Source organism: Pipra filicauda, unplaced genomic scaffold (genome assembly GCF_003945595.2).
Source record: "Pipra filicauda isolate LSUMZ 115617 unplaced genomic scaffold, ASM394559v2 scaffold130_size2058158_pilon, whole genome shotgun sequence".
NCBI lineage: Eukaryota > Metazoa > Chordata > Aves > Passeriformes > Pipridae > Pipra > Pipra filicauda.
In genome coordinates, this window is record NW_024103774.1 from 1,804,752 (window position 1) to 1,827,416 (window position 22,665).

Below are 22,665 nucleotides of genomic sequence, written 5' to 3' on the forward strand. Positions count from 1 at the left end.
TTCTGTTCTCAGTGTCTGCCTGCTCTGTGCATTGAATCTGAGCTCATTAGGGCAATGACTGCCTGCATTTCTGCTTATATAATATTCAGCATTATCCTAATATAACTTAGATTCTGAGATGCAACTGCAACAGAGGAAACAAATCAATGTCTAGCTAAATATTCAGTGTAGAAGAACAACACCCTTACTGTTAAAATTGGACTTTCATACTGAGGTACAATAAAAACCTGTTCCAAATTAAACCAGAGGCCATTACCTCTTTGCTACTGGGAAGACAGACATTTTTTTTAAGAGAAGAGCAATGGAATAAAATGTAGACGGATGCAATGTCCTCATCTAATTCACAGTGTACCTTTTAAATGCCATATACAAATATCATAATATATCACTCCACAGATTTATGTTTCAGTTATCCTGAAGCTGTTTAAAAAATATGGTAGAGAAGTCACAAAGTATGTTTCAACAGACCTGGGACTTTTGTCTAGAAATAAAGAACTTTAAACCAAATTCTGTTAGAAGTCTTACCCTGAAAGCATGGTGTATTACAGAAGTTGGGCATGTACAACAAAAAAACCCAAAACTTTAATTTTGCCCCTCTAGTGACACATGCTTAATCTGAAAAAAATCTCTCTATTTGTCTGTAAATTTTCTTAGCACTTACACATTTTCCATTTGTTGAACACAGTAATGAATACCATTCACCTATATAAATACAGTAAGAACACCCTGATTCTCATGAGAGCAATTTCATAAATCAAATACTTCTGCAGGCCTAGTAAAGATTGTGCTACCCATAATACAGGAGACAGCCTGTAATACTTAAAATATGTAGAGGGATTTAAAATTTGACAGTTCATATATTCATGTGTTCAGTGTCCCTAAATGATCTGCAGCATAATTAGCATTTAAAGCAGTGTCTGTTCTTTCCCAGATCATGATTGATCATGCAGTACTGTTTGAATTTGTGAGAAGGTTTTGAGAGATTGGCAGAAAATAATGAGGAGTTGACTTTGCTGCACAAGGAGAAACTGAATGATGAAGGACTGAGGTTTTAACCAAGTCCTTTTATCTGAAACATCAGAAAAAAAGAATACCAAGATTGACTGATCAAGTAAATAACATTTGAAGAAATGTGCTCTTACCTCAAGATTGCTCAAGTGTGAAAATTCTGATTTCAAGCATGGATGGGTGAAGATCTAATGTTTCAGAATTAGAATAATCTGAATGAAAACAGAGTGTTCCAAAAACCTCTGGGTACCATAGAATCATTTAATTTGGAAAGGACCTTAAGAACATCAAGTCCAATCATTAATCCAGCATTTCCAAGTCCACCACTAAACCATGTCCCTAAGTGCCTCTTCTACATATCTTTTAAATACCTCCAAGGATGGTAACTCGACCACTTCCTTGGGCAGCCTGTTCCAATGCTTGCCAGAAATAAAAGATGCCGATTATAAGTACCTCTCATGTTATCCGCAACAACAGACAATATAATCATCCCTTAAAACAGCTGACTACTATCCTCGGTTTTCTCCACCAGTCTGAAAGATTTTGCCAAAAGCACAAAAACTCCTGCTATGAGCTGCTGTGTGGAAGATTCTCTCTGTCTAGGTTGATTAGCCAACTTACATTTATTTGTAAAATAGCGTACATGCCTAAAGCTAGCAAATACTGTACAATTCAGCTTTGGGAAGCAAAGAATGTAATCCCTGCCCTGTATTAAAGTAGGAAAGGTGTCCCAATGCTTGTTAGCATGACAGCCAAGAGCTCTTACTCAGCACAATTCAAATCTTATTCACGTATCTTGTGATCATATCTCCTTTTGCTCATTTATGACAAACTAGTTAAAAATTTACACCTGAACACATGCTGCCCCCCCAATACATACCATATCACAGCAGAAGTTAGCAAGCCAATAAGTTTTGTAACCCAGGCCTGTGATGTGCTGCAAGCGTTTTGTGCCAGATACTCTGTCTTTCACTATGGTACTTCCAATGGATGCGGTAAGGATAGAAAACCCCAGCATAATACACAGTGCTACCCCACACTGACGAACATTCTCCATTCTAGGTTAAAAAGGAAAATGGCACAATTAAAACACAACACAAAGGGGAAAAAAACCCTCAAATGCTAACATTTTCTAGGCCAACTTCTTACCAAAACAACACTAGACATTAGGACCTTTAATTGTGTTTGCAAACACGATAGAGTCACAGAATGGTTTTGCTTGGAAGGGACCTTAAAGATCATTTGTTCCATCCCCCCTGCCGCGAGCAAGGACAAAATGTATGTGCACTGTCAACATCTAATTAGAGAACAGGGCACAAGATAAGTTACAAAACTATACAAGAGTTACAGAGCAGAGTGTGTGTTTAAAGTCTGAATAAAACAAAGCTTTTACTACAGAAAATTAAAATTTAAACACTTGACAATCATTTGAAGCAGTTAACCTGTTTAAAACTGTCCTGACACAGTCAGCATAAATTCAGTACTTTTCTCTACAAAATAATTCAACCATTTTTGATATAAACAGTGGACTTGACAGTCTGTACTAGAAAATACTTCACTCAGTGTAACAGAATTGTGTCTATAAAGTCACAGCATCTATTCCATGCAACATATATTCTGATTTAATTGATAGTTTCAATTGTCTGCTCATTGCTGCTGTTATACATTTTAAGAGTTTGCTCACATTTTGTCCTCATCCAGCAAGGCTCCTCCATATGGTTGGCTGTAGAGTGTTATCCCTGCAAAAATAAAAATAAGTCATTAAATAGTAAATGCTATGTCAGGACTTCAAATTCTGGAGTACACTTTTAACACCTTTTATATGTATGAATGAAAAAGCTAAATACTTAGTAGTCAACAGGAGGTCAAGCACCAAGCTGCAAAAACAAATACTGCCTCCTGTTGAGTGATTTCCAGGGTTTGCATCCATCAAAAACTGATTCATGATTCACAATGTCATATATTGCTGCAGAATATACATCACATAGGAGATCGAAGACAAAATCTAAAGGAGAATTTGTTCATATACCTAATCTTCTGGAGCAAGATAGGCAATTTATACACTTGGTTTACATTATAGATCAGATTGTTTCAGCAATTTTTAGATTTGCAAAGAAAAATTATTTAGTTCACACACACAAAAAAACCTAAAAAGCACACCTCAGATAAAAACTGTAAACTTTTAAATTAAAAGCATACCCAGTTCGGGAGACCAAGAAAAATACTAAGTAGGCAATGCATTCTTAGGTTTATTTTAGTAGTTGGTGCAACCAAGTACTACCATGTAGCAATCTAGCAAAATGAGCTATATATTTTTGCTTTTTTCTTTTCAAGGAACAGAAGAAAAGCTGAGGGGGGGGGTAGAGGAGAAAGGTGAAACACAGTGTGAAGGCTGCTGTTAACCTGGTCTTGATCCTGTTTGTGACTTATTTCTGCATGTGTGTCTGACAAGTGTGCCACCTGTGCTGATTTTGGGTGGGGTGGAGTTAATTTTCTTCACAGTATCTGGTATTGGGGGTATGTTTTGGATTTTTGCTGGAAACAGTGTTGGTAACACAGGGATGTTTTGGCTATTGCTGAGCAGCACTTACAAAGAGCTAAGGCCTTTTCTGCTCCTCACCCCAACCCATCAGAGAGGGGACGGGGGTACACAGGGAGTTGGAAGGGGACACAGCCAGGATAGCTGATCCCAACTGACCAAAGGGACATTCCATATAGCATCATGCTCAGCATATAAAATGGGGGGAAAAGGAGGAATAGGGGGATATTCAGAGTGATGGCATTAGCCCCAAGCCAGTGTCAGTCATGATGGAATCCTGCTCTCCTGGGGATAGCTGAACACCTGCCAGCCCATGGGAAGAGATGAGTGAATTCCGTGTTTTGCTTTGCTTATGTGCGTGGTTTTTGCTTTACCTATTTAATTACCTTTATATCAACCCATCAATTTTCTCACTTCTAATATTCTCTCCCCCATCCAAACTGGGGGAAAGTGAGTGAGTGGCTGAGTGTGTGTGGCTTAGGTTAAGTCACAACACCAGCACTATTTGATTAGAGTGCCTAAATAAATCTATACTGTTCCAAATTAAAAAGAAACCTCCATCCTAACAGCAATTACAATCTTTCCAGTATCTTTGGTAAAGAAACAAATTGTTGGTAGCCTTAGATGGACTCTGCAGGGCACCACTTAATTGAACAGACTTTGTCATATTTTGCTAGAGTCCAGCTATATAAAGACAAAAAATGTCTTCATTCTAGTAACAGGTGCAATTTGACTAACTACACATTTATTTTTACCCCTTTAATATTTCATTCCTCATCTTCAAGCCAAAGTAATCTAAACATCACTAAATCACTGCATGGTAAAAAGCTGAACAGCAGAGGATGATGATTAACTTGCACACTAATGTCAGAAAGCTAGTACAAGGTGAAGATTTTTCAAATAACAGCTAAACACTGTACTCTGAAGCCCAATGGTAGTTGGAAAAACAGAAGAAGATTCAAGCCATTAAGGTTTGATTCATCACTAGTAGATACATCTGCTATTTGTAGAAGTCTTTCATGTCATTTGCCTAGAGGGGATGTTCAAAGTTTTCCTTTGTTTTTCTTTTACACCATTAATTTTTTAAGCAATTGCTGCTATTTGTTCTGAAGCAAAACTGGCATATCAAAGAAAATTATTTTTTCCCACTGAAACCAAGTATTAGCTGAAATTCCATTTATGTAAAGGAAAAGTAGCATGATAGAAAAAAGCTTAGTTCCCAGAAAGTTTTTCTAAGCTTTTCTGATGGTTGAATAAAAATGTGCACATTAGAAGAAATAATCATAGAATCATATCAGGATCATAGAGTCCAACTCGTCTCCCTGTGCAGGACAGCCCAAGACTCACACCATGCTCCTGAGAGCATTGTTCAAATGCTTCTTGAACCCTGTCCGGCTTGGTGCTGTGACCACTTCCCTGAGGAGCCTGTTCCAGTGTCCAACCACCCTCTCGGTGAAAAACCATTTCCTAATACCTAACCTAGATGTCCCCTGACTCAGTTTCAGACCATTTCCTCAAGCTCTGTCACTGGTTGCCTCCTCTTCCCTTCACGAGGAAGTTGTAGACTGTGATGAGGTCTCCCCTCAGTCTCCTCTCCTCCAGGCTGAAGAGACCAAGTGCCCTCAGCCGCTCTTCATACAGCTTCCTCTCCAGGCCCTTCACTATCTTTGTTGCCCTCCTTTGGACACTCTCTAATAGCTTAATATCTTTCTTGTATCATGGTGCCCAAAACTGCGCACAATATTCAAGGTGAGGCCACACCAGTGCAGAGCAGAGCAGGACAATCCCCTCCCTCGACCGGCTGGCGATGCTTTGCCTGATGCCCCCCAGGACACAGTTGGCCCTCCTGGCTGCCAGGGCACTGCTGACTCATATTCACCTTGCCATCGAACAGGACTCCCAGCTCCCTTTCCACAGCACTGCTCTCCAGCCTCTCATTCCTCAGACTGTACACACAACCAGGGTTACCCTGTCCCAGGTGCAGAATCCTGCACTTGCCCTTGTTAAACTTCATATTGTTGGTGATTGCCCAGCTCTCTAATTTGTTGAGGCCTCTCTGCCCTCAAAGGAGTCGACAGCTCTTCCCAATTTAGTGTCATCGGCAAACTTACTTAGTGTTCATGACTTTACATTGTCAGAAAGCTTTTGGAAAATGATCATTTCAGAGGCACTAAAATAAGAAGTTAGCAAGATGAAATATATTTATTTTACTTAGTACTGCTCAGCTAAATTGGCAAAGAGCAAAATCATGTCTTCCAGGCCTTCTCTTTCATGAGGAGCCAAAAAACTAAAGCCATAAAACTTGGCTATGAGCCAAGTTCTGGTTACAGAGGATCTTCTCACATTTGTCAAGGTCTTGCCTTTGTAATCAAGAATTTGAATGTTCTGACCAAACTGTCTTACTCTAAGATTCAGATGCCAGAAATATTACAGCAAAATTGCTTAAGGGGTAGCATTTTTAGAAATTGCAAATCTTAAAATGTTCATGATCAGGAATTGCCAAGCCTGGGAGACCTACAGGCCCTACTGATTCACATCACTTTTCCCAAAATTATGGGACAGGTAAACCTCTCACAGGGTCTGTGGTAGAAAATTATTGTCCATAAAGTGTCCAGAACTTGGGGAGTTTAACACAAATTCAGGAAGGTTCTTCACTATATTCCATTAACTAATCAGGGCTCATCTGAATCATATCCAATTGCTCTATTGCTATTAACTATCTGCTGTATTCAGTGGGAAAAAAATGCACTAGGAGAAACAGAGCCATGAATAGCCTGTGCTATTTTCTGTGCAAGTGTATTTATGCTCATAAACTTAGGTTTGCCCACTTGTATGTTTAGGGAACCTAGTCAATGAATTTAATAGAAGAAGATCATCTGCACTACTGAAACTTTTCTAAAAGACCCACAGGGAATTAATGAAACATACAATACGTAACAATGACAAAAATACATAAAATATTTTACAAGGAATAATTTCTGCCCAGGAATATTTAATGTCTCTGAAAGTAATTTCTCTCCTGAAATCACCACGGCCTGTCCCTGTGAAGGGCGCAGATCTCAAGAGGAAAGTAACAAAACTTCCAGATTATTGCATTGGTATTAAACAAAAGACCATACACAGAAATGCACTGCTATAACTCTCTAGTACAGAATAAACAGACACTGTCAAAAAGAGATAATTGCAGAGGGAAATAAACCCCCATGACATTAAATAGTCATACGTTTGCTGCAGTACTGTATCACACAATACCTATCAAAAGGCAAATTGAACTGAATGGAGGAGTCACAAAGACTAATCACGTCTTAAAAGTAGCAACCATTTTCTACAGTTAATTTCCACTCAAACTATGTAGTAGAAACAAAGGACTGCATTTTTTTTTAAATTTACACACACAACTGAAATTAAATTTCCAGGGTTGCTGAATTACAAGTAACCAAAGTATGACTATGCTAAACTAAGTTCAGTTGTATTTAGAATTCAAAATTCTATCAATGCATTACATATAATACTTGCCTTTCATTCATTATTTTAAACTGTATCAATTAGTCTGGAGCATGAGGGTTTCTGAATTTGCTACTTTTTAGTATAATGCTTTCTTCCCTACACCCCCTTGTTAAAAAATAGACGGTTAAATAAAACCAATAAACTGGTTTGTAATTCACAGAAGAAAAAAGTTCCCTTGAACTTAAGAAGTAGGTTATGAACTACCTTCCAATAGCAGAATAAACCAACACAATTAATAATATATTGTATTTCCTAGTATGTGTATTTTTTTAATTAAAAAACTCCCTTCCATGTACTTTTATAACCTATCCTTTCCTAAATTTCTTCTACCCACCTAGACCATCTTTCTTTACATATATCTCTGTCCCAATACAGCTGTTAACATGATGTAAAATGTGCTAATTGATATTTTCTTGCCTTTATATGCCTTTTTACTATGTAAAGCTGCTATAATTAGACTCATTAAGTTGAAAACTAACCACCATCTCTGAAGACTTAAAAACCATAAATGACATATAAACCAAGAAGTTCTAAATTATAAAGTTCCTACTAAAAATACACTTCTGGTGTTTATGCAAAGGTTTTTTTAAGAATTGTACTTGCAAGCTTTGTGTGAACAGCCCTTTGGGCAAATTTTACCAGATCAGTATTCATAAGGGAAAAGCAAGACAGTCAATAACAACAAACATGATATGGTTCAGCACTAACTCTGTCTCCTTCTTTTCATAAATTTCTCAGTAAAAGAGTTATTTCTTCCACATATACAGATTGCCATTATATTCTCCTGATTTAATCATGACCACAATTTTCTCTGATGTCCTACAACTTCCTTTGTCTATGTCCTCAGTATGCAATTGGCCACATTACTTTTACAGTGATCATTTAGGCTTCTTTATGGGCACAGGTGAAAAACTGTGATAGATACCTATTCCAACCTTTTCTAAACTGTGATAAGCAATTCAAGAACTAGAAAAATTGTGAATCTGAAGAATCTTATAGTATATTTGGGCTTTAATGTATTCAGAGAGTATGTGAACACCATGATGTAAGACTTTCTTAGACCTTTTAACCTTCTCCAATATAAAAATGAAGATTTTCCAAAATGAGAGGCACTAATTCCTTGATTAGAGCAGGTGAAAAGGAGGACGTCTCAAAGAAAGAAACATGTCTGTATTCATATTAGTTGATATATATGTGCATGTATAGTTCTGAAAAGGAATGAATTCACATGTAAATCCCAACAGCGAGCACAAGCAGCAAGTTATTTTGGCAATATATTTTCTTAGCTGCCTTTCAGCTACGAAATTTCTTTTCCTTTCTTTTCTCAGTTGTTTTGCCTACAGTTAATTTTAGTGTATTTTTTTTTCTTTTTTTCTTCCTCTTTGCTTTTTTTCTTTCATTAAAGTAAAAAGCTCAGTTGTCCTGTCTTGTATTGCTCAATGAAAGATTTAACTTCACACAACCAAGAACAAGGGCATTTTTACCAGTCCTGCAAGCCCCATTACTGCAGAAAAAAGAGCAGGAAATAGTCAGTTTAACTATAAATTTCAGGAATAACCCACTTGGGGCCTGGCGGGGGGGGGAGTGTACTTACATCAGAAATGTCACTAGGAGCCCCGTGCTACATACTTAATAGTAGAAAAGGCAATAAATAATTAATTGTACCCTCTTCAGCTTCTCTATGATTTCCCCTTAGTATTCTCCCTTTCAGGCTGAATGATCCTCTTCCTTTCCTTTCATTGCTCTTGATTAAACTAATTTTAGACTCTAATGTGTTAAAAAAGCATTCCTAACCTAGTGAAATAAGTTCTTCATAAAATTTTAGAAGCCTTTAGAACATTCTCTGGAATAGAATACTGTACTTTTCCATTCTGGATAGAAAAGTTCACAGGAAAAAAGGCATCCACATTAGACATGCTTGATATGAACAACATCCTGCCCTGTTGCCATTCAGGAGCTACATAACCCAAGACAGCTTTCCCCATACCAAAATCTCATTAACTATCTGCAAACAGTACCTTCAAGACAAACTGCTCTAGATCTTCTATTTCACATCTAAACCATTTGACCATTTTTCAGAAAAAAAAAGGCACATACAATTTGGCATAACCTTAGAGACTTGGATGTTTCCATCCTGTATATAAAGAGCAGTAGGCATTGGTAGTCCAGTCCACCCCACCTGGGTGAAATTTTCTGCATAAACATGTTACAAAACCTGTGGTTTTTCAGTAAAAGTGATAGGAGCCCAGTAGTAATTTTTCAGTAGAGGTTAGAGAGATCTAGAGGGAAAAATCTCAAAGGTCTTCAAGCTTGTATGCTATCACCATAAATTAGTCATGTACATTTTGTGGTTCTGCACTGTTTTGGGTGTGTCTGAACCTGTCTCTTGGCACGTCTTTGTAAACGGTCTCTTCTGTCATGCTGAGTCTTGAGTATATAGATCAACTTGGATCTGTGCTACTACTTCTAAATATCATGATCACTACAGAATTGAATAGAAGATCAAGCTAAGTTTCTTCATGCCAGACATTTTATTTCAGATTAGAATAAAATATAATAGCATGTATAACGAAAATGGAGATAGTATATATATATATATATATATGCTTTTTTACAAGATATTATTTGTGGGAATTTAATATTTATGACAATATTTCTATTTGTATAAAATCAGACATTACTATTTACTGAAAATTACAATTTATATTTTATGAAGAATTTCACAGGCAGCACCACCATTAAGGGTTTCTATTTTACTTTCCCCCCACTAACCAGACATGGTTAAGAAGGTTGCACCCAAAGGCCACTTCACAGTCTTCTTTGAAAAGAGGTTTAAAGGTATAATTTGCAAAGCATTCAGGAAACTATATAGGCACTTTCCAACAAAACTCAGCTGAAAATGGGTCTCTTGATCCCTTCAGCTCTTTTGAAGAATTGAATCTGAAAGAAATGAGGGTGCTATATGAAGCTTACAATGTGTCTTACCATGAAAGGTTTCTAAAAAAAAGTGATGACTTCAATAGGAATACTGAGATGAGGTAGCTATATTGAGACATTTCTGTTCTTTAAGTAATGAAGTAAGAACATTTTTTTGACCACTGTACTTTACAGACACCATTATAGATGGCTACCACTCCTTTTTTCTTTATACTGCCTTACTCTAAGAGGTATAGTCCTTCCCCTATACTCCAGTACGATAAACTGTATAAACACTGACTCAACTGTATACAGTTAGGTGTGAAAAATAACATAGTCTTACTTGATCAAAATTTCTGTCCTAGGATTAAAGCAAAAAATATTGCCTTTTAGTTTTATATTCCTCTTATTTCACTGTTCCTTTACCTTATTGTAAGAATGCAGCATTTCAGAAAGAGATTAAATAATACCATTTGTTTAAACTTGAAGACCAGATACAGGTGAAGAGTTTTGACAAAAAAGCCAGTACATCTTACCTTTTCTGCTGAAGAGTCTTTCTCACTTTTTTAAAATTTATGAACATGTTCATTTTCATGATCTGCCACTGAATTTATAACCCACTACAAAACAAAATGCATTTAGTTTCCTTTCCAGCAAAACAGATGAGTTTGATTTTCTTTTTCCCACAACAGAATCACAGACTTGATGATGAAGCTAGAGGTGGCTATCCACATAGTAGAGAAAATGAGATATTTCCATACAAGAAGTATTCCTGAATTGCTGTTCCAAAGAAATGTCTGATCCATTAGCTGTCATAAACTAACATGAATCAATCTGGCTAACTTCTCTTGCTCCATCTAGTAAATGCACCTCCAGCTGGTGCACACATTTTCTTCAACAACCATATCAATCTTTACATGAATGTTACAAGAAGCAAACATTGTAGTTTTCCAAGCAGCCTCACAGAGAAGTTTCCCAATGGTCCCATATAGGGGTGGGGAGAGAAGAGAAATCTCTTCACCTACATTTAAAGGATTTGAAGATTAGATTACACAATAGGAAAAAGGAAGTATTTTTTATCACCAAATAACTATCACTTCCTGCTCTGCATGCTCAGTATGATCAAGACTCAGTAACTTTGACTGACAAAACAAAAACAATAATCAAAATTTTTTCACCATTTTTTGAACAGATACAAATCCCTACGGATATAAATCAGTGCAAGACAGCATATGTCCTCTGTATTTTGGGGTAAAACCTCTTCCTTCAAATTTTCATACAAAATCTTGTCTATGTTCCTCCTCACTGCAGAAAAGATATTAGACAAAAGTATTTAGCCTTCTTCTCAGCTCCTTATTATCAAAAGCTATCACAAACTTGGACCAGTGCTACTGATCTCCTGCGAAAGTTACTGCATTTATCCCCCTTGGCAAAGCAGGTAGAACTGCTATAATGACAGAATTGCTATATAGAACATGGTCTATAATGACTCTTCCCTTCTCCAGAGATCTTGGGAGAATGCCTTCTGGGTTCATGTTCAAGAAATACAGACGGGATATAACTGCTAAGTGAAAGAGTTCCTTAGTATTTGTGTGAGTATTTAAACAAGTTGTTGACCTCTTTCAAGGTTGTTTTAATATCATAGCTTCATTGTTACTACTGTGTTTACATCCATGGCAATGCTCTACTCTATTGTAGCAAGCTTCTCGCAGCAAAGTAAGCTTTATTTTTCTGTGACGGAAGAAAAGACCATGTCCTAACAGTCCCTTTTCAGTGGTCAAATTATTTTTATGTTTTACTTAAAAGTAATTCAGAAGCTCTGGTTCTGTTGACAGGAAAAAGGTATTCTGTGAGACAACTTAGTATTAATGTGAGTCAGAACTACAAAGCTACTTTTCTGTGACATCCTAACAAGCTACCTTACAGCAATTTCCAACAATATTCTGGAACTGACCTTGCATATAAACAGAGTTTGGAAGAAGAAAAAAATAAATAAATAACAATAGATTTCAGTGTTGAGACACAGTATGTGGTCTTCTGACTTCTAATTTTCAGGACTACATATAACAATCTTACTAACAAAAGCATATTAATAGTTCTTCTCCATCAGAGCAGTATCCTTAAATAAATGATAGCTAAAAGGCAAAGTGAACTGAGCTTAAGTGCCCCATATGGCACTTATAAACTGTTGAGGTTTTGTTAGAAATAAAATATGCAAATGTATTTCTCTCTGCACAAAAAATACATCTATATATACGGGTGTGTGTACACACACATGTATATAAATATATGTACACAAACATACACATACACACAGATAGATAGGTAGGTAATTTGACCTCTCTTCCTAGGATTTCTGTGACAGGTCCCTCTGCATTATGAATCAAAGGCATGATCAATCCATTTTTATTGCACTTCTCCAATAGATATACACATAAACAAACTGCTCTCTAGTTCTTCAACTCTACTTCCACAGACAACTAACATATTCTGCCACACGATCATATAATGAACCCATAGTAGTATAGATGCCAGTTCAAGATTTCAAATATTTCTTAAGCACTGTTTTGCTTACTGTGTTTCTGTGTTGTCTAACAACATAAAAATCTTCTGCAGTCCTTGGGACAACTATAATTTTCTCTGACTGTAATAAGGATGGCAAACCATGCTTCTCCATGATAGATATAACAGTAACGGTACTTAAATATATAGGTCACAGAATGGGATACCTAATGCTACATTAAAAAAGCTAGGCATCAGTACTATGCATGAAGTGAAGGAAAAGTTGATTAAAAATTGATTTCTGTCAAAGATACTCATTAAAATACCTGATTTCACTTCATTCAAACTTTCTGTGGAAACACATTACCTTTGATCCGTTCTCATAATTCATTTTGAAAAATAAAACCGCAGCCATCTTGAAAGCAAGCAATTACTCTTTTTTTCATTGACATTCCGGAAAGTTTTCTTAATGAATTTCTATATTCAGATGCTGGAGATTCCTTCCCTATTTTCACTGATTTTGTTTTCTTTTCTTTCTTCTTTCTTTATTATAAACACACTGAAAATCATTTTACCATTACAGACAGCCATCCTACCTTTTCAAAAACTCTTAAAAATTGGACACAAGTTATTTTTAAATTTCTCTAAATCAAATTCCTCTTTAACAGAATATTAAGAATGAAGGGAAATGAAATGAACAGAAGTTAACCTGAATTGTCCAACCCAGATTTCAAACTAGATTTCAACATCCTAAAAGTTCACTTGTGTTAGCAGCTGAGTCTTTAGCTGCAGTCATTTTTTTAAAAGTCAGTTCATAAAATTTTTATTTTAACTAGTTCTTATAAAGTTCAGGCATATCTGAATCAGAGAATGTATATGTCAAATATATTAATGGCTCTTTTGTTATGTACAATAATAAGATATAGCAGCCTCTCTTGTTCCTTGAGTAACAGGATGTCTATGAAATATGATATTGCAGTGTAAATTTACAGGATAATCTAGATTTACCCAAGATCTTTATATTGGGAGATAAAGTGTCAAAGAAGTTTTAAATCCATACTCTATTACGTGTTAATCATCCAATTTAAGCAAGCCCTAGCAGCAGTTTCACAGGTACTAACATCTCAAGAGTAGCAAACCGATTTACACTTGTTCCACAGAAATGTCTTTGTAAAAAACTCATATGGCATAATGAGCTTTAAATTCAAATTTTATCTTACTGTCTACTATATTCTTTACACAAACAAACTTTCTGTGTAATTAAAATTTCCACTTTCCAATCCTTTCAAGAAATGGGACTCTGCAATCCCACTTTATACTGTGAAAAATTTTCATTCGTAAAATTATTTTAGTTTGGTCCTACCTTTCAAAACATATGAAAAAATACAAAGAAAAACTATTACCATACTCTCTCCAATCCACATTAGGAGGTAAGTTCATCCACAGAATGAAGTTATTTAGTTCATTTAAGTAGGATGGCAGCAAATGGAAACCTTTTTGGTTATACCACACCTGGAAGCAAGAATGGAAATTGTAAATCAAAAATAAGTTGAATTTGAATGCTGATCAGAAAGCTCACATACCTTTAAGAATTGGATAAATATATCTAATTCTCCTGTTATGACATCTATTTATACAAGAAAGTGAACTAGGCAGAACAGAACGAGTTAATTTGCACAGATCTTTCAACAGGGTACCACAGTTTCTTTTCTATTGTTGGAGCTGTACACCACACAATGTTTATTACAAATTGAGATTCTTTGATTTCGTGGAACACTGTGTCCCCCTTCCTTTACGTACATTTGAGTGAAAAAATAGAGAACGAGCAATGTGAAAATAACACTTGCCTGTTTAATTGTAAATACAAAAACGATGAATAAAACCAGTGCTAAATGTGGAAAAATCATTGAAATTGAATTATCTAAATAATATCTGCACATGACACACAATATAGAACATCTAGAAACAGAATATCCCAGAAAATGAGGAAAGGAAAGAATCAAGAAGGCACCGTTTACAAAGTGAGTACGAAAGTATGCCATAAGGGACAAAGCTGCCTCCACCTTCAATAAGCAAGTATCAGTGGTTTGTTAAGCATGGAGGAAATTTATACAGACAAATTTTAAGGCAGATAAGGCAAGCCAGTATCTCTGAGGAACACAGGAAAACAATTCTTTTGTAATATATACTTTATCTCAAATCATGCAGAACCATCCTGACTTGACAATTATACTCTTAATTCACACTTCCATGTGCTAGAATAATTGCTGAGAGCTTGATATGTCCCAAAGGTTTGAACTAAGGTTTGAACTTTCCTTTGCAGTTAGAAATCAATTCTATTTATGTCCCCATTACTGTTAATCATAATGTATGTTTATTTTCAGTTTTAGTGATGTTTAAAACTATCTGATTAATATCCATTCTTCACAGCAGAGCAACCTTTCATCTCCTCTTTTTGTTTATACAGTTGAAGAACTTTTAACCTTTCCGTCTGATATCAGCTATTTGTTCTCTACATTTTTAACATCCTAAGTTGATGCTGGGCAATTCTCACTGTGTGTCTCAATTCCGAGTCTTACTGCAAAGTGAACTGGATTTAATATCGGTCTTCATTACCTTAACACTCCTATTCTAGGATTTGAGTTTCCTCAGATCCTTTCTAAAATTACTATCTACACAGTTACATCTTGGAAACTTCCATAAAGATTCTTTTATCATCACTCTGATGCTCTTCTCGTTTACTTGCAGATAATTCTGCCTTTTTTTTTCCTTATGCTATTCAACTACCACCCCTACTTGGACACTAGTTTGAGATTTTGCTTTTTTTTCTTACATCTTCTCCTCTATATTTCCTAGTGAAGTCTGTCTAATCTTCAGTCGGGTTTGCCTTTCTTAATAATTATTGTCCTCTGATTTATTCTCTTGACTTGCATGGATCTCCACATTTTTATGAGGTAAGGTTTACAATGCTCCAATTCTCCATTCTATTTTCTGACGTCTATCCTAGATCATGCTTCAAAGCACCACTCTGAGCTCCACTGTCATTTCTCCCGTCTCTCACCCTTGAATCTTCTTTGCCAGAAGTGTTATTAGTCATTATTAAAAAATTTAGCAGCTTTGATCTGCCACTGCTCTTGCTTGCATTACCTTTCACATTTTCTACTCTTCTTTATGTTGTCTTCATAACTGCTTGAAATCTCAACAGCATCTTACAATCATAAAATTATAATATCATTGGGCTTGAAAGAGACCTTTAAGACCTAACACTAACACTAAACTACATCACCCAGGACCAGATCCAGACTCCTCTTAAATACCTCCACTGCCTTCTTGGGGAACCTATGTCAATGCCTGACCACCCTAACAGTGAAAAAATTGTTCCTAATGTCTAGTCTGAGTCTCCTCTCTATCAGCTTAGGGCCATTTCCTCTAGTCTTCTCACTGCAGGCATGGTGGAAGAGACCAGCCCCCCACCTCACTACAACTTCTTTTCAGGTAGTGTAGAGAGCGACGAAGTTCCCCCAGGCCTCCTCTTCTTGAGACTAAACAAACCCAGCTCTCTCAGTTATTTCTCATAGGACATGTTTTCTAGGCCTTTCACGAGCCTTGCTGCCCTTCACTGGACACACTCCAGCATCTCAATAACCTTTTTAAAGTGAGGGACCCAGAACTGGACACAGCACTCAAGGTGTGGCCTCACCAATGCCAAGTACAGGTGGATGATCGCTATTCTTGATACAGGCCAAGATGCCGTTGGCCTTCTTGGCCACCTGGGCACACTGCTGGCTCATGTTGAGATGGAGGTCAACTGCACCCCCAAGTCCCTTTCTGCCAAATGGATCTCAAGCCACTCCACCCATTCAAGCCGTGAGCAGCCACTTTTTCTAGGAGGATGCTGTGGGAGACGATGTTCAAACACTTTTCTGAAGCCTAGATAGACTACACACACAGCCTTTCCCTCACCTACTAAGCAGGTCACTTTTTCATAAAAGGAAGTCAAGTTGGTCAAGTAGGACCTGTCTTTTGTAAATCCATTTGGCTGGGCTTGGTCCCCTGGTCATCCTGCAGGTACCATATAATGGCACTCAAATGTCTCAAACTCTTATGTCCCCACATTTAAAGAAAAGAAAAAAGAAACCCCAAAGTTTTTCCCCCTTTGCAAAGTCATACAAAACTCCTTTGTTCTTCTCCAGTTCAGTTCCCTCAAATTATTACACAAAATAGATCTCCCATTCATTAATGAAAAGGAGAGTTCTTTAAAAAAAATGTAGTGAAAGAAAACTTAAGTGTCCTGAGAAAAACTGAAAATCTTTGCACTGCAGAATCTCCTGTGCAAATAGCAACCAGAGCAAAGACACACAAACAAGTGACCAAGGGTAACCAGTCTTTTTCACACCCCCACATATCCATGTCTTTCTATCCTTTTAAAAAAGATTTATGCCAAATAGAAAGCTATATGTACGCATATAATGAAACTCCACTGCAATTGTGTTCATTGTATTGAAAAGAAAGACAATTAAGAAAACATTAAAGCAAAACTATGACAACACATCCTCATTTAATTGAAGCAGGGGAAAGGTCTTGAGTATTCAGAGAACAACTTATAATAATGCAGCCAATATTCAAATGAATATTCAAAAAACACAATAGAGCATTGTGTGCAACAATACATTTCAATATCCAACATGTTAATTAGAATTCTTCCTTCAAGCTGCATTATGTAACTGAATCAAACCACCAGGAAATAACCAAATTGAAGCTGGATATTTAATTTATTATAATGTGGCAAAAGAGATATTTGAGGTTGTTCACTCCATCAGAAGATACATTTAAGCTCTTTCTTCTAAAGATTTGCATCTTATTCAAAATTGTTCGCAAAGGTAAAATATAAAAAAATGGAAATATATTCATTTCAGCTGAAATATCTTTCATATTTCTTGTGTACCACACAGGTGATTAATTATTTACAGAAGGCAGAAAGGAGCTGAGCAATGAAAAAATATATACATCAAGGTAATTAATTTTTGTTTTCACTATTCCCTATTCTATCCATGGCTGAGAAAATTCCTTCCCAAGGAAAAACACAACCCCTCACCACATCAGATAGAAGTTCTGTGAAGTTGTGTTTTACATCATTATATAACATTTTACTTGCCGTTAATATTCCAGCATAAAGCTAGACTGACATTTCAACCAACAAATGGCATATCAAGAAAAAAGGATGAGAAGGAGCAGAGAAATCCCTAACCATTGCTGAACCAGATTCAGGACGGATATTAGACAGGAGAGATGTAACTTCCTCTGGACACTTATTCAATTACTGTACAGTAAAGCCTCAAGTCCTAACATTTGGGACTGGAAAAATACACTCTTCAGAATGCCACATGAACAGTACAAATAGCCTTTCAGGAGTATTTAAAATTAACACATGTTCTTCCTATATTTTGTTATGTTATAAAAAATAGCGACTGAAATCATTAATGAATAATTTTTGCCCATATTACCAAAGGAAACCAAAGACTATGTAGTCATGAAAATACAAAAAATTTGAGGGGTTGTGCTTTTGCTACATAGCACTGACCATCAAAAAATGTCAATAATCAATGGTTTTAATCAGCTACATTTATTGTGTGCACATATACAGATTCTTTGTGTGCATGCATGTAGCATGTATGTAGTATATGCAGCATGGTATGGTTAGGTACAGTAAAATAGGTATTGAATAAGTGTTTATAATTTGAACAGGAAAAATTGTTGGTTTTTTGAGTAGAGGAAAACAATGTATATTCAGAAATTTTCTAAAATGAAGTGAATTTTACAGTAATTATCTTCAAATGTAAATTTCTCATTTTCTTTCGTACCAGTCTATGTAAATGGTACATTTACTGTCTCATGAACAAGCCTGAAAGGTCAAAGTAAAAGTCTGGTCATTAATTACTGAAAGGTTAATACAATAGTTTGACATTGTATCATTTGAAAGACACTTCCAAGAGGTATTTTAGATAACACATTGCCCTTTATAAATTTACTCCACTATTTTCTTTGGATCTGAAATATGAAGGTTACTTACTAAGAGTGTAACTATAATTTATCCCTGTCCTGATGGTAGGTGGAGCTCTATGCCAAATACATAAAAAAAAAAAAAAAAAAGGACCCTGACAAGAACCATAGGGCAAGCATGTCAAAACAAGTGTCTAAAATGATCAAAGATACATAGGGAAAAAACAGCAGTCAGAAAAACACAATTTACCAACAACCTGTAAAACTTCAAATTTTTAATGAAGGATTGATGGAACTGGAGTTCAAAGTTATAAGAAATATGGGGGTAGAAGAGAGATTACAAATGATCAAAATGAAAATATATATATATATGTTAGGGTATGTGTGTAAAACGGGGAGATTTTTTACAAAATTACATGGTAAAGACATTGGAAACAGGTAGTGATTTTGCAAAACTAAATGTAAAATGATGTTGGATTGGAAAATATCTGTATGTTGTTTCAACTCTTTGTCCCAAAATGGATTTTGGGATAGAGGTTATTTACATGGTACTGTTTTTTTTTTCATAAGAGCATATACAATCTATATTCCCATAAAACATATTAAGGGCAGAAGAATCTTTCTTTCATATTCTAATCTGGAACCTGGAAACTCCACAGCTTCCTCTTAACAAATCTTGTTTACCTTGAATAAAAAAGTAGAAACCCCTCACCTATACGCATCAATATTCCTGCAAGACTGCTGTTCCTCTACTCTTAACGCATCTGCATTTGAGCGGATCTCAAAAGTCAGAAAAGAAGGATTACTCTAAGTACAATTGAGATAAAGAGTTTTTTCTTGAGGCCTTTTGGCATGCAGTGTAGAGCTACAGTATCTCCATACTGTGAAAGCTTGGGATGACACCTGGAGGCTAACAGGTACTTATCAATGAAGGAGATTCTGTTTTCCTTGGAAAAGGGTAGCATATTTGTTATGCAGAAGTAGCTACTCCTAGAAGACATCTTTACTCTCAGGAGGAGAGAGAAATGTAGCAAAGTATTCCTTACAGGCATGGAAAAAGCATCAATAACAACTCATTTTCATGATGTTCAATGTACTTTTGTCAATTATGACATTAGCTTTTTATAGAAAACAAACAAAAAGAAAAATCTGGGTTGACTACCTAAAAAAAGTTTTAAAGGTGAGCTAAGTTAGACTCTGAAATGAGTTCACTGGAAAAACAAACAAACAAACAAGCAAACAACAAAAGCTTGATCATTTGACTCATTTAAAAGTGTTTCTCAGAACACAGGAGAATACTTCAAGAATTATGAACACAGAAGTAGGCTGTCATAGACAGAGTGACTTTCTCCCAGTTTTTAAGTGCAAGGATTGTATGTAATGACTTATTATTTGTTAAGTGCTGTGAAGTCTGGAGCCTGAATAAGTAAGCAATACATACATACAGATGTGCACATATACATGCAAACCTTACCTTAGCCAGAGGCTGAGATTTGGTTTTATTCAGTTTCGTATCTTGAAGTTCAAGTGCTTTCCTCCCTCCAAAAGACCAACCACCATATCTAGTAGTAGAAAACAAAGTAACAAAAAGTTACCTGCGTTAAGCTTCCCAGTCTTTTCTTGCAAAGGTAAAGTGGGGATATCTACATTAGTGCTTTATTTTTCAACTGAAAATAAAACTTCACCCCTCACAAACCCCTTCCCCGTTAATAAGGAGGGGGTCAATATACTCTTGAATCAGGTGAATATTATTGTCTCATTTCCAACAAAGGGATTTCCTTAGATAAGAATTCGTGCTTTCTGAAAGCTGAATTCCCTGAGCAACAGAAGGGATCGTGAGTAAGGGAGGTATTACTGACTTCCAGAAGTATCTTATTCAGCTCGATTTCTTCCTATTTCATTCATATTCTAGCTCAGATCTTTCCTCCTAAGAGGTTTAACTCTATATCAAATCAGATGCACTCCTTTTTAGTGCATAAAGTGGCTAACACGTTCTTCTCCTTGATAAAATTATACGTGGTCTAGTATTTGTGCTTACGTCATAGGCAGTGGTTGAGCTGTAAAGGTACATAAGTAAACTTCAAAATACAGTAGATAACCTGTGGCTGCTGTCACAGAATATGAAGTATTGCCAGGGGCATACCAGTAGTTTTTACTTCAAAGAAAATATTAAATGGAGCATATCCACCTCTATTTGATTGAGTCTCTGAGGAATGGAAATTATATCGTTCACCTGATTTAGATATGCATCTCTGAGATGTTGAAATAAGTCTGTTATGTGGCAAGAAAAGCCAGAGTATGCCTAGAGGCCATCACTATGTAACTGCTGCAGGAAGTTCTGAGAATTGACCGTGGAGGGAGTTTCATCGTACCTTGAAAGGTAGTTTGACTCTATGCCTTGATAACAACCAACAGATAAAGGCAACTACCCCTTGTATTCTCAGTGATATAGGTCTATGCTTTGGATCAGGAAGGACTGTGGGGTTTATACACAAAGGATAAGCAAAGGCTAGATATTTTAAGGTTACCTTGTTTTGTTGGAAGACCTCACTAAATACTCCTCCACAGGGAGTCCTGAAAGATCATATAAAATATGTCCTTTCTTGTTCTTTACATAGGGAGCAGAGGTATTGAAACTTGGGCACATCTGAAAAACAGTATATATAAAATAAGTAAAGCACTCTTAAAAATCAGTGGCACTACATTTGGTCATAATTTTTGATTTTTGTGTAGATTTTACAGAATTTCTTTTCAACTGGATTTGCCTTTCTCAGTGTTGACAGCTTTTCAATAAATTATGTATAGTTTTATGTTTATAAGGCATCTCAAATGACTGTGTCGCCTATATGTTAGATCTACCTTTGATTTCTCTTACAACCCTGTCAATCAGTTTTGTTTTGAAAACATCAAAACTTGTATGTGTTTAGAAAGGTTTACAGCAATGGAAAAGGCAAGACTGCTACTTATTTGTTGTGCCTGAGAAGAAACATAAAAAAGGCCCCAGGTAAGTATGAGATGAAAGTAAAATTATAATTAGTGTTATATGTTTCTAAAAATTTCATTGATGGACTGCAGAAAAGAATAAAGGAAGATGTCTTCTAATGATTCAGTGGGATACTCTCAAAACCAAAGAAAAGGAGGCAGATAATATGATCAGTTATCTTGGAAGCCTTATAAAGCGTATTATGTATATCAACCAAAAGGTTTTAATGCTTATTTGACATCTCAACCCTACAGAAATTAAAAATTCACTCTCAGAGATTGCTCTTCCATATATCCTAGCTACAGGTTCTGCCTCCAATCTCAAGTGACTTCCCTCCTTTGAGCTTTCATGGTTAATAGGCCTCTCCCTATGTGAGTTCCCATTCTTATTTTATTCAATCTTCTTGCATGTTAAGTATACATCTCATTAGTATTAGAGGCAAAGTTATTCCTTGTCCAGAAAAGCAAAAAATTAGTTTCCTTCTTCCACTTTTCTCAAAACTCTATTGCTATAGTTCATACACAACTCTTACTCTAAATAGTTATATCTTTATGAGAGAAAGAAGTTATTTGATAGGATGGTCCCATTCAGAGAAATACATTTGTCACCTCAGACACAGTTTAACGTTCTTGTTCATTACTCAACTCAGAACAAGTCAGGAGGAAAACTCACCAGTCAAGAAGGTAAGAAATTTATTATACTTTTTTAAAAATCCTTTCTTTTCTTGAAGGCTGTTTTACTTTGAAATACAAAATCCAATACAAAACTTAATTCTAAATATTAATCTCATTCATGTATAAATTGCCTGGTGCATTCAAGCAGATAGGATCACCCTCATTTCCCTTGGGAAGTACGTAGTCTTCCTTATATTATGGAAGTGTTATGTTTTAACCTTGTTTTACGAGTTTTTGTTTTTTTGCAATGTCTTATAATGTACTTAAAGTGAAGTTGCATCTTCTGAAAATAGTTCAGCCATCTCTGATCCTGTTTTTTCAGATACATATATATATAAACAAGAAAATTGTGTGAGCTCTTTCCCTGAAGGCTTCAGAACATGTAGCTCAAACATTAGATGAAATAGAGGGAAATCTCCTATCATAACAAAGCAGGGCTCTGAGGCTTTATTGCTTCGTTCCTTTCTCTAGCCCTTCTCAGCAGCCAAGGATTAGAAATAATATCCACTTACATATTTTTTACATGCATAAGTAAA

The 22,665-nt window shown here is 36.0% G+C and overlaps 1 protein-coding gene across 1 annotated transcript in view; it reads right to left on the bottom strand.

Moving 5' to 3' along the window:
- The window catches only part of ABCA13 (ATP binding cassette subfamily A member 13), a 161,419-nt gene that overhangs the window by 53,340 nt on the left and 85,414 nt on the right, over nucleotides 1–22,665 (bottom strand). Inside the window, exons 36-40 of the mRNA XM_027743247.2 lie at nucleotides 21,001–21,119; nucleotides 19,947–20,034; nucleotides 13,876–13,984; nucleotides 2,693–2,747; nucleotides 1,889–2,066 (exon numbers count right to left, since the gene is read on the bottom strand). Coding sequence (XP_027599048.2) covers nucleotides 1,889–2,066; nucleotides 2,693–2,747; nucleotides 13,876–13,984; nucleotides 19,947–20,034; nucleotides 21,001–21,119 — 549 coding nt within the window. The remainder of the gene's footprint in view (nucleotides 1–1,888; nucleotides 2,067–2,692; nucleotides 2,748–13,875; nucleotides 13,985–19,946; nucleotides 20,035–21,000; nucleotides 21,120–22,665) is intronic.